A 13,861-nucleotide genomic window follows, 5' to 3' on the forward strand; every position below is an offset into this window, starting at 1 on the left:
TGTGCTGCAACTACTGAGCCTGCTCGCTGCAACTACTGAAGCCCGTGCACCTAGAACCCATGCTTCGCAACAAAAGTTCCGCAATGAGAAGCCCGTGCACCGCAAGGAAGAGTAGCCCCCACTCGCTGCAGCTAGAGAAAGCCTGCACGCAGCAATGAAGACCCAACACAGACAAAAAAAATAAAATAAAAAATAAAATAAATTAAAAACATGAATAGGACTATAGGCACAAAATAAACTGAATCAGTAGTTAAAGATCAACTTACCAAAACAAATTCAAAAAACAAAACAAAATTAAAAACAAATAAATCAATAAACCTCACTAGATCTAGACACATTCTGCCAAATATTGCAGGAACTGATAATCCTCCTCTTAAACTGTTTCACAGATTACAAAAGGCTCTCCTCATTTCATTTTATTAACATAGCGCAACCTTTATACCAAAAGTAGACAAAACAAAAAAAATTATTAACCTAGATGCAAAAATGCTAAACAAAATATCAGCTATCCAAAACTTTCAAGGTGTTTAAAAATAGCTATCAGGGCCAGGTTCAGAACTGGTTTATTCCAGTGATGCACTGTTGGTCTAAGGTTAGAAAATCTATGAATATGACTCTCCACAATAAAAGAAAATGGGAGAAAAACCATGCAATTATCTTAACAGAAATCAAAGGAATATTTGCTAAAGTTTAACATTCACTCAAAATAAAAATTCTTAGCAAAATATAAATTTATAAAACATACCTACCAAAGACCTAAAGTAAACACCATAAACCTAATGAGTGTATGTGTGAAGAAAAAATGCATGAAAACATACTGACACTAACTACTTTCATATGAAACAAAAAAACAAGAAGCAAATATTTATGTGTTCATTTTCAAGCTTTTATTGGAGGTCGGCTATGTGCTTGGCATTTCAAAAGAATTACCCGCCCCCTCCCCAAAAAAAGGAAAGAAAGAAAGAAGATAAATGCAATTATAATATGTAAAAGTAAAATGTAGAAAACTTCCCTTAAAATCAGGAAGCAACTCAAGAAGGCATGCTATCATCATTTCTATTTAACCTTATATACTGGGAGTCCTGGAACGTAGCACAAGAAAAAAAGATATCAAATGATAAAAGGCTTGAAAAGGAATAAATGATGCTCATTATTTCCACATGATATGACTGTCTCCAAATGAAGTCAAACAGAATTGCTTACAAAATATTATGAGAATTTGGCAAGGTTTTCAGATATAAAGTCAATGGTAAAAGTCAGTTTCAACATTAAACGTCAGCAACAAAGTTTGAAGACATAGTAAGTACTCCATTTATAATATCTACAAAATGGAGATCTAGGAGAAAATGATAATTTTTTAAAAATCAAAAGACATTAAAGAGGACCTGAGTAAATGGAAAGTTACATGATGGTCATGGATAAAATACCAATGCTCATGAAATTAATCTATCAATTCAATTTAAATTCTAAATAAAATTTCTCATGAAACTTGATAATATTCAACTGCAAAAGCAAAGGACCAAGAATGGCCACGATAATTTTCAAGAAGAAAAACAAAGTTGAAGAAACTTATTCTACCAGATAACACTAATTAAGACACTGTGGTAATGACATAAGATAAACACACAGAAAAAGCAACAAATAGTACAGTCCAGAAAGAGACATAAAAGCATCTGATATACAATGGAAATGCTATTTCAAAAAGTGGGGGAAAGACGAACTATTGAACAAATATGCTGAGTTGATTGATTTTCACATATAAAATGAGATTACTACATTATGTTTAACATAAAATTCAATTTTGAATGATTAAGACCTATATATATATATATATATATATATATATATATACACACACAAAGGAAACGTTAAAACTTTTGGAAAATAATAAAAAAGACTTTCTAAGTGATCTCAAAGTAGGTGAGGATTTCTTAAACAAGATGTAAAAAAGCACAAACACTAAAGACTTCACTGAAGTAAAAAATTTTCCAACATTAAAAGACACTGTATTCTATATGAAAAAAAAAAAAAAAAACCAGAAAATTGGGTGAAAGTATTTGGAACACATATAGCTGACAACAGCTAGCAAACTCTTACAAATCATTAAGAAAAAAGCAAACAACCCAATAGCAAAATTCGCAACAGTAGGAGAAAGCAGTACACAGAGTAATAAACACAGATATGACCAAAGTTTAATAAACATATGAAAACAAACACATGAAATACACGCTGCCCGCGTGGTAGGCTACATTATAGGGAAGGTACAAATTAACTCAGAAATCCCAGTGGCGTAACAAAACAGGTTTGTTTTTCAGTCATGACACAGATCCAATGCAAGCTGACAGGCCACTCTGAGGACCCATGCTTCACTGTCCAGTTAATGTACTGTAAGAAAGGGCTGGAAAAGTTTTGAATCTCTACCTCTGACATGACAGTTGTCGCTTCTGCTCACAGCCTACTGGCCAAAAGTAGTTGACTGGCCTCACCTACCTGCAATGGGGCTGGGAAACGTTGGAGAGACACCTGGACATTCAGTGAAAAATAAATGTCTCTGTGATGAGTAGCAATTAGAGAAATCCGAACTAAGGCAATAGCAAGATGCTTCCCACACTCATTAGATTCGGGGGAACAACCATGAGAACTCTGATATTACCAACGATTTGTGAGGATGTGAAAAACGAAAGTCACACACAGCTGTTGAATATGTAAATTAGCACATTTTAAGAACATCTGCAATACCGGGACAAAGGTGTACCTACTTACGACCCTACTCTACAGGTGCATAAAAGGTGTCATGTGAAAATTATTCACTTAAAGTTGGTTTGTAATAGCAAAATATTGGAAATCAACTGAATGTTGGAGACAACCTAAATATTAGAAAAACCTAGAATACCTAAACTGTATTTTATTCTTTCTGAAAGTGAATATTGATAGAGCATATTGAACAGGAAAAAAAGTTGCAGAAGGTGATATACTGTACACTTTATTAATATAAAGTTGTAAAACCTGCAAAGTTATAATATATATTGTGTGTAGATACAGGTACGTGGTTAGCCTATAATAATGTGCATAAATTATAAACAATTTCAAAATGGGGAGGAGAGACGGTATGTTAGGCTACACTATTCATAAAACAATTCATATCTGTTAATTCTACTATAGGTAATAAAACCTAAGAAAATAATACCGTTTAACAGTCACAAGTTATTCTTTGTTAACACTTACCTAGTAAGGCTTTTTATATTAACGATAATTAGAAGCAGCCCCATATTTTCAAAATAGTTAAATATGGATGACGACATATGAAACACTATGATTATTAGAAATATATATATTAAGTAGTATAGTGACTGGAACTTGATCAACAGTAGCTACCGTCATCATCATCACTGTTACTGCTACTACTATTATTTACCTTTATTAAAGGAATAAGTACGCAAAGTAGGCTGATGTGTGGAAACAACAGTGAAACAACGTCAACTGGAAAAAGTGGAATACTAATTAGAATGTTTGTATACATTAATTAAAGCACCATAAACTATATTCACATCCATTAACAATGATTTTAAAATAACTTAGCATTTTAGTAAAATTTAATGCTTATTAAATGACTATTAATTTGCATATTGAAAATAAAATTATACTGTCACTCAATTTTCTCAAAACCCTACATTAGTTTAAATTTCTAGTTCACTATGCTAATAGGCATAGGCATTTATTTTATTTTTTATTTTATTTTATTTTATTTATTTATTTTTTTGCAGTACGGGGGCCTCTCACTGTTATGGCCTCTCCCATTGCGGAGCACAGGCTCTGGACGCACAGGCTCAGCGGCCATGGCTCACGGGCCCAGCCGCTCCGCGGCATGTGGGATCTTCCCGGACCGGGGCACGAACCCGTGTCCCCTGCATGGGCAGGCGGACTCTCAACCACTGTGCCACCAGGGAAGCCCAGGCATAGGCATTTTTAAAACCATTTAAGAAAATATATCTGTGACAACTAGTTTCATTATTGAAGAAAATCTCCTTCATAAATGATGCATGGCCCCTGAAATCATTAACTTCTGAAAAGAAAAATAATTTCACAGTTGTTTCTACTACATAACTGCTTACTTGATAACTGCATTATTTTTATCACACGTTTTTTAGTTAATATGACTTGGTTTACCAAAGGAAACATCTATAAAAGCAGTAGGAGAATGCAATGACTAAACCTCTTATGTGCTTGTAATTTTAATTTTTATCAGTACAGTTTTATCCACTGAGAAAAGTCAGGAAGGAAAGAGATTATCTTCTATTTTATACTTTCACTCCAGCACTGAATGAATCTGACATTTATTTTTATACAATGGCCCGAACCTGAGGTGTTTTTCTTTACCGTCGTCAACAAGAACACAGCAAATTCAGTGGCAAGTCTAGGTCATACCCCAAGGGGAGAGAGAAGAAAGAGTTTTCTTCCCTTAGTTCCTGGATCTTCTTTAGGGTTTATACTGTGACCAACGAACATGGGTTGTGAGGCTTATTTAGAGCCATTTGCACTTGTGTTAGGTAGAAAAAGACTTTGTCTCCTCTCCTCTAATCATTATTATACTAGGTTACAAGGAGCTGTGCCTATGTTCTACACCTCTGTAAAAATCTATTTGATGTTCCCTTCTGTATCATCTATTCCATTTATTTGTTTGCATATGTAGTCTACCCAGTTATTGACCATGAAATGGTTAGATGAGCATGCCCTTGAGCTAGCTGAGCTGGTGATCATTGCTCATCCAGGAAGTGTCATGGCACTGTGTAATGGAGGTATCATTTTTTTTTTCCAGCTTGGACTCAGATCAAGAAGAGGCTTTCCTATATAAGGGACAGAAATACAATTCTCCCCATTGCCTAAGAGCAGAGAAAACAGCTAGCAGAGAGAACACAGATGGGGACAGATGGCTTAGACTAGAGAGACATCTCCAGAGCCAGTGGACAAATGCCATTTCTGGATTACCATTTTACATCTCTAGCCATACAGGGATCAGAAATGCTTAGCTGTTCAAGACACATACAGCTGTAACTAGAGATGTCTGAGAAAGATAGCTACGGAGGCCAAATGAAGTAACATTAGTACCAAGGACAGACATCATTCTCACAGCTCACTAAGTCATTCTAGAAAGGACACACCAACCACATTTTGTTTGTTTGTCTGTTTTATACCAACTACATTTGAAAGCGTTTTCAGCTTCAGTTTTCAAAGATCAACTGGCGGAAAAAAAGATCTTAAGATACAATCTTGGTGAAAGAGTTAGTGCCTTATAATCTCTTGCAACTCACATGCTCTGCCTCATTTCTGGGGATTTGAAATAACAAGGATTTTAATCACCTCTAAACTAAGCAGAGCTAAGCAAAGATTAGTCTGCTCATGTAAATTTAAACTTGCTCATGCAAGACCACAGAGAAGCTAAAGTTACAAACTACGGATTAACCAATTTCTCTATTGAGTTAGCTTGGTCATGAACCATACAGTGAGACTGATAGAGGGTAATCAGTATACATTAATTATTGATTCTCTATATGCCTGAAATATTCCAAATGGGATTAATTTCATAATAGTAATAGAATCTCTTCAAACAGTTTTTATGACAGGCTTCAAGATTATCTTTCATTTATGAAGTGATTCATCTAAGTCTCTTCACCTGAAAGTAGGTATATTCCAATATAAATGGAGTTAATGAGCAAATGTTCCCTAAAAATGTTCCTCAAATCCTATATTTTTAAATGCATTTACTTGGTGAGTATATTTTTGACACTGAATTTTTATTAATTCACAGTAAACAAAATTTCTACTATATATTTGAATTAGTTTTCTGTGAGCTTGTATACACAAATATTTCAGTGAAGAAGATACAGAAGATAGTTTGAATCTGGAAAGGAATGCCTAGTAGTTAAAAAAATTTTCCAAAAATAAAAATTAAGGTGGAACAAGTTTTATAAAAAAAGATGTCTGTATTTCTTTTAAAAATAAACTGTAGTCTCTTACCCTAAGTATTAAGTAATGACTCATTACTTCACTTGATTTAACTTTAAAAAGAAAGCCACAATTATTTTTATAATAACCTGCAATTAAAACCAGAGATAAGAATCCTTTAAAATTTTGCCTACAATGAACACAAGAAAGTTTGGAGAACATTTTGTCTTAGAACGGGAAAAAAAGTAGCTATATAAATATCATAGTGGTCAGTTAGGAATATTATATACACCTAGTAAATAGGAGAAGTTCTACTCAAAAGATTTAAGACTTGGAAAGGGGCTCTAAAATTAATGCGATCACTCTTCTGGTTGGACAAATGATCAAATAAATTCTCACGATATATTTTAGGTTAATGGAGTTTTTTCTTTTCACTAGCAAAACAACTATGTGCATTTTGGAATTCTCTTAATAAAGAAAACAAAATTTTACACATTAGACCCTTTATTCTGTCATATGTATGATAGTTCTTATTTTTCTTGTTAAAATTTGCTTACATACTTTCCACTGACCATGTGTTATTTTTATAATTATGAAAAAATCAATAAAGTGATTTCTATTTTGCGAAAGAAAAATTACAGTTGCACATTTTATTTTACCCCCAGAAGTAACCTTCCATTATACTTGAGTGTTCTCTATATTATAGGGAATACAATGGAAACAATTCTGATTGAGCAGAAGTAAAACTTTCTATTAAAAAATATCACTAAGAGTTTTATAGTATCCATTAGTCTTTAATCCATTTTGAGCTTATTTTTGTGTATGGTGTTAGAGAATGTTTTGATTTTCTTCTTCTACATGTGGCTGTCCAATTTTCCCAGCACCACTTACTGAAGAGACTGTCTTTTCTCCACTGTATATGCTTGCCTCCTTTGTCATAGATTAACTGCCCATAGGTGTGTGGTTTTATTTCTGGGCTTCCTATCCTGCTCCATTGATCTATAAGTCTGTCTTTAGGCCAGTACCATACTGTTTTGATTGCTGTAGCTTTATAGCATAGTCTGGAGTTAGGGAGCCTGATTCCTCCAGCTCCATTTTTCTTTCTCAAGATTGTTTTGGCTATTCGAGGTCTTTTGTGTTTCCATATAAATTATAAGACTGGATACTATAAAACTCTTAAGAGGAAAACATAGGCACAACACTCTTTGACATAAATTGCAGCAATACCTTTTTGTACCCACCTCCTAGAGTAATGAACACAAAAACAAACAAATGGGACCTAATGAAACTTCAAAGCTTTTGCACAGCAAAGGAAACCATAAACAAAACAAAAAGACAACCCTCAGAATGGGAGAAAATATTTGCAAATGAAGCAACCAACAAGGGATTAATCTCCAGAGTATACAAACAGCTCGTGCAGCTCAATATTAAAAAAAAAACAAAAAAAAACCCAATCAAAAAATGGGCAGAAAACCTAAACAGACATTTCTACAAAGAAGACATACAGATGGCCAAAAAGCACATGAAGAGGCTCAACACTGCTAATTATTAGAGAAATGCAAAGCAAAACTACAATGAGATATCACCTCACACCAGTCAGAATGGCCATCATTAAAAAGTCTACAAATAATAAATGCTGGAGAGGGTGTGGAGAAAAGGGAACCCTCCTACACTGTTGGTGGGAATGTAAATTGGTACAGCCACTATGGAGAACAGTATGGAGGTTCCTTAAAAAAACTAAAAATATAGCTAACACATGATCCAGCAATCCCACTCCTGGGCATATATCTGGAGAAAACCATAATTCAAAAAGATACAAGCACCCCAATGTTCACTGCAGCATTATTTACTACAACCAAGACATGGAAGCAACTTAAATGTCCATCGACAGAGGAGTGGATAAAGAAGATGTGGCACATATATACAATGAACTATTACTTAGCCATAAAAAAGAATGAAATAAGGCCATTTACAGGAACATGGATGGACCTAGAGACTATCATACTAAGTGAAGTAAGTCAAACAGAGAAGGACAAATATCATATGATATCACTTATACGTGGCATCTAAAAAATGATACAAATGAACTTATTTACAAAACAGAAACAGACTCACAGACTTAGAAAACAAACTTATGGTTACCAAAGGGGAAAGGTGTGGGGTGGGAGGGATAAATTAGGAGGTTGGGGTTAATATATACACACTACTATATATAAAATAGGCAATCAACCAGCACCTACTGTATAGCACAGGGAACTCTATACTCTGTAATAACGTATATGGGAAAAGAATCTGAAAAAGAATAGATATATGTATATGTATAACTGAATCACTTTGCTGTACAGCTGAAACTAACAAAACATTGTAAATCAACTCTACTCCAATATAAAATTTTTAAAAAGTTAGTGGGTAAAAAGAATAAAAACATAAAAAATATCACTGTCCATTAAATAATAAGAGTGTCCTGAGCATTTTTGGATGAATATAACCTTGGATTAAATCTGCTAAAAACAAGTATATTTAAGACCACTAGGTCCAAAAAAAAAGGGGGTGTGGTGCTGAGGGAAATGCAAGCCACAGAGCATGGAAACCCAAGAAGATAAAGAGTCTTTCTAAAGGTTTCACACAATAGCCTAAAGAGCAGACATAACCTACCTTGGTTTTTGGAGATGGCTTTTGTGTGTCTCTCACGAAGTCTTTTGTTAGAAGGATGTTCTTACAATTGGCCTCCTATAAAAGAAGTATAAAAGGAACATTAGAGACCGAAGAACACTACCCTAACCAGAAATTACAATGTAGTGAAAAGCATTTCTGGATTGAGTTGTTCATATCAGAAGCTAGTGAGACTGTAGAGAGCAGTCAAAACGTTTCCTTTCTTCTTTGTCACATACATCAGTGAAGTAATGTAAGACAGTGATGGAGTAGGTGTGGGGCTTACAGGACATATATATTCAGAGATGAGTATTAAGAATCTCATCTACGCTATCATGTCATTTACATATCCACAGACATCTCACCTCTTCTTTGGAGAACTGAGTAATTCTCCAAGATATCAACACCAAACTTGAAGTTTCCAACTTTCCCCAAGTATTTTACAAACAGGTTCTGATTCTGTAAATGTTTTATCATAAATAAATTCCTTCACATTGTTTATAATTTGTATCGAATAGTGACAGTTGCATATCAATATCCCGAGAAAAAATATCTGAGTATCTGTTTACAAAATTATTAAGCTTCTAAGTCCTCGGTTCACGCCAAAACAGTACATGCAAAAATAAGAGCAGAGATTACGAGGCAGCAGCTTACTTGCGGTTGGATAGATTTACTATTTATTTCTACATGGTAAATAAAAACAACAATCTTGTTGTTTTTTACAAAATAATGTAGGGCCTCACTTCTGAATAGCCATTAACTTGAGTCAGTTTTCCATAGATGGTTCTATCTCCAAATTAAGACAGAACGAAAATACATAAGAGGAAGATTATAGTCAACAATAAAGCTAAGGAGTAAATAAGTCAGATTTCTTTTACCTGCTCCAAAACCTTCACCTCTGCAGCCCATTTCTTCCCCTATCATGTCTACCATTCACTCATCTAAATAATGAGTTTTTTTCCAATTTACTTTAGGGTTAATTATCATCTTTTAAACAAAACTGTATTCTACACATTTTATAATATTACTAAAATTTCCTGGAATTACATTCTTATATTTTTAAAGGGAACAGTATATTATGAGGACAAAGTGTCCCTAAAGAAAATAACACTACTACTTACTACTAATAAATAATTACTAAATCATAGGATGTTTCGGGCACTGTGCTAAAGACTTTGCATTCATAATGCCATGTCCCCCTCAACAGCCCTATGAGTTAGGTACTATTATTATATCGTATTATCATTCCCCTTTTAAGTATTACACAACAAAAGCATACAGAAGTTAAGTAAATTGCCTAATGTCACACAGGACTCAAAGATGGTTCTGAATAACTTTAAGGCCTGAGCTCTTATCATCTTTATATACTACTTCTCATCCAATATACTTGACAGCTTAAATGACCAGGTTGTAGAACCACAGCATTTTAAAGCCAAGAGATTTTTTAATGATCAACTACTCTATCCACGCCCCTAATTTTACAGATGAGGGGTGTGCATCCTGAGGTGATGTGCCCCAAATCACATAGAGAGTGGTAGAGTCGAGACCCATGCCTGGACCACAGGGCTGTACAGGCTACCTGTCCTCCACTCTGTGCTAGGGAGCAATATTCCCAGACTCGGAGGGGATCATGAACCTCTTGTGAGCTGGGGGCAGGGGTAGCTGCAGCGCGGCCAACACTCTCAGCTGCCTGTGGCCTCATGCACAGCCCTGTGTAAGGACCAAGGGTACATTTCTGAGCTCTCCAAATAAGTGTGCATTCCAGTCCTACCCTTTCCCACCAGTCACACCACCTGCTGTTGGGAAGCTGTTTACTGGAAATAGTGAATGAACCCATTCCCGCTTCTGACTCACTGTGAGAGGGATAAACTATATCCAGCATGACATTTAAAAGGTTTAAGTGATTAACTGCATAGTCCGTTGCGTAATTTGGCTACCCTTGGATAATATAATTAGGTATAATCCTTATACCTCTTTTTAAACTACTGGTAAGTAAATGCTAGAATGTGATGAGAAGAAAAAAGGCCAACTCTTAAGGGAAGTGAATAGGAATAGGTGACCTTTGTCTATGTCTGTCTGAGCTTATAAATGCCTATAATTCTTTCTTCCTTATGCATAAACTAAAGGTGGCCGTGTTTCCTTTAACAGTGACAGTATCACTCCTAATTTGCCTCCCTGTCACTGTGAATTAATAAGTATAAGGCTGATAGCAGGTTTTCCCTAAAAGACTCTGAAAGCGTTTTCTGTAAACTTTTAACTGAAAATGTCACCTACATAAATTACGTTTATTTTTTGTTTTATGACTTTAAATTCAGAGAGTGGAGTCAAAGCGAAGTTCAGTAGTCACAGCACAATCCTAGCTCTCTAACCAGCTCTAGGAAGTCAGGCAAGCATTTTTTTTTTTTTTTTTTTTTTTGCGGTACGCGGGCCTCTCACTGTTGTGGCCTCTCCCGTTGCGGAGCACAGGCTCCGGACACGCAGGCTCAACAGCCATGGCTCATGGGCCCAGCCGCTCCACGGCATGTGGGATCTTCCCGGACCGGGGCACGAACCCGTGTCCCCTGCATCGTCAGGCGGACTCTCAAACACTGCGCCACCAGGGAAGCCCCAGGCAAGCATTTTAACCTCTTGGACCTCTCCCTCAGTTTAAAGATCTATACAACAAAGGGACTGGATTAGGTGAGCTCCAAGAATCCTAGCTAGCTCTTAAATTTCAAGACTTTATGACCTTATGATTCTTTCAGGAAGCAATATTTATTGACAAAAAAGTTAAGCCACATCCTGTTGAGGGTTGCATTCCCAATGCCCCCATCCGAATGCTGCTGGAGTACTGGCACCCATGCAATAGCAGTGAACTATAGAACACAGGCCACACTTCCTGCAGGGCCAAGTGTTACTCAGATTTCTGGAGGGAAATTCAGTAATTCAACTAGTACCTTAAATAAGTAACTGGTAATAACTTAATGTATTGTTTTAAAACAGATATAGTATGGTAACTCCATAATATATTATGAGAAATATTTTAAAGATAAAACCTTTTTAAAGTTGTGCTTTTAAAAAACCATTTATGCTTGTAGGTATATACCTGAGAATTAAAAACATATGTCCACACAGAAACTTTCACATAAGTGCTCACTGTAGCATATATGTTTGTAGGTATATGCTTGTAGATATATTCCTGAGAATTTATGCTTGTAGGTATATAACTGAGAATTGAAAACATACGTCCACACAGAAACTTTCACGTAAGTGCTCACTGTAGCATTATTCATAATGGCCAAAAAGTGGAAACAACACAAATGTCCATCAACTGTTGTTCAGATAAAAAAAATATGGTGTATACACACAATGGAATATTGTCCAGCTATAAAAAGGAATGAAGTACTGATACCTGCTAATCACATAGATTCACCTTGAAAACACTAGGCTAAGTGAAAGAAGCCAGACACAAAAGGACATATATTGTGTGAGTCCATGTGTACGAAATGTCCAGAACAGGCAAATAATAACAGGAAGCAGATCAGTGGTAGCCAGGGCCCGGGAGGAGGAGGGAATGTACAGTCACGTCTCATAGCTCCAGTCTGTATGGGGCTTCTTTTGGGGTGACAAAAATGTTCCGGAGTTAGGTAATGGTAATGGTTGTACAACTTGGTGAACATGCTAAAACCCAATAAACTGCATATTGTAAACAGGTGAATTTTATGGTACATGAATGATGTCTACATTTTTTAAAAAGCCTTTTAAAGCAAATCCCCACATTCCCAGGGCAAAGGGAAGAGACCTCAGGTTTGTGTTTGAACTCTCCCCTTAGAAGAACTTCTTTGCAAAGGTTTGAAGGGGGAACGTTTCGTGTTTGTAAGTATTATGTGAGCGTGGAAATTCTCTCAAATATTAACTGAACCCTATTATTATGTGCGGCATTGCAACGCTGGTCACTGGAGACTGGAATGATAAATTAGACACGAATATATTACATAGGGTATACTTATATTTATTTTAAACATTTCTACTTGAACGAGACTTCTGACTGAACTGACTGCCCACTCCAAAGACTTGAGTAACATCCAATTGCTTAAACCCGCTCTATCATGAAAACACCATTTAAAAATACAATAGGGAAAGAAAAAATACCTTGTTTGTCACTGCTTTGTTGGCCTTTCCATTCACTTACTAATGACAATAAAAAATAGGAAAGCACCTGCCGTTCCCTCCGCCTAGCCCGCTGCTCCCAGCTATTCACATTGTGTGCCCACACTTCATCCAGGTCTCTGTTCAGATTTGCTGGAGGGGACTCCCTCCCTGGAACACCTTATCTGAATCACCACTGCTCTCCCCCCTCCCACTGGGGCGCTCTCTATTTCTTCAGAGCGCTCAGCAATATCTCCCTTTAATATTTAGTGGTTTTAATTCTTCACTGTCCATCTCACCCTGCTCTGTGAGAAGACCTGTATCACTCACAGATACATCCCCAAGGCCTAGAACAGTGTTCGGCACACAGCAGAAGCTCAACTGTTGTGGTGAATGAGTAAGCCAAATCAATGAACAGTATCCCTTTTCTAACCTTTCACAATCCCTCTGTGCATTCCTCCTGTTTTTAATTCTCTCCTTAATCAGCTTACACTTCACGACCTTTCATTCCTCTGCTAATGCCCTTCGTTTTCTTCCTCTTGTCGTCAATCACTGCATTTATTTCACAAAAGGACAACCTTGGATGAATCCGGTTATATGCCTTCTCTGTGCTGGGAATGGAGCAACTGAAAGTGGCTGGAAAAAAATTATAGAACTGGGGCTTCCCTGGTGGCGCAGTGGTTGAGAGTCCGCCTGCTGATGCAGGGGACACGGGTTCGTGCCCCGGTCCGGGAAGATCCCACATGCCGTTGGGTGGCTGGGCCCGTGAGCACTGGCCGCTGAGCCTGCGCGTCCGGAGCCTGTGCTCCGCAACGGGAGAGGCCGCAACAGTGAGAGGCCGGGCTTACCGCAAAAAAGAAAAATATATATAGAGAGAGAGAATTGGTTGACTGTGTCATGTTAAATTTATTATCATAAATCTTGAATGAACCCTGTCTAATCCACAGCAATCCTGCTATACTTCTTTAGTAACATGATTTTCCACTCTCCAAGATGATACTTCATGTCTCCTCCTCTCTTCTCAAACCCTTTTCCTTCCATTCTTGCTTCATTGGAAAAAAGAAGCATCAGAGAAGCTTCTCATTACCCCACCATCAAATTTACAAACCACTCTATGTCCCTCCAGGTACCATGGAAG

At 36.6% G+C, this 13,861-nt stretch overlaps 1 protein-coding gene across 2 annotated transcripts in view; it reads right to left on the reverse strand.

Moving 5' to 3' along the window:
* Nucleotides 1–13,861, reverse strand: part of FAM13A (family with sequence similarity 13 member A) — a 331,803-nt gene that overhangs the window by 174,978 nt on the left and 142,964 nt on the right. For both annotated transcript variants that reach the window (XM_027116910.1, XM_027116911.1), the window contains exon 6: nt 8,599–8,673. In XM_027116910.1, coding sequence (XP_026972711.1) covers nt 8,599–8,673 — 75 coding nt within the window. The remainder of the gene's footprint in view (nt 1–8,598; nt 8,674–13,861) is intronic.

The sequence above is a fragment of the Aethalodelphis obliquidens genome, unplaced genomic scaffold (genome assembly GCF_003676395.1).
Source record: "Aethalodelphis obliquidens isolate GAN/ISIS:26980383/991018 unplaced genomic scaffold, ASM367639v1 scaffold17, whole genome shotgun sequence".
NCBI classification, from domain to species: domain Eukaryota; kingdom Metazoa; phylum Chordata; class Mammalia; order Artiodactyla; family Delphinidae; genus Aethalodelphis; species Aethalodelphis obliquidens.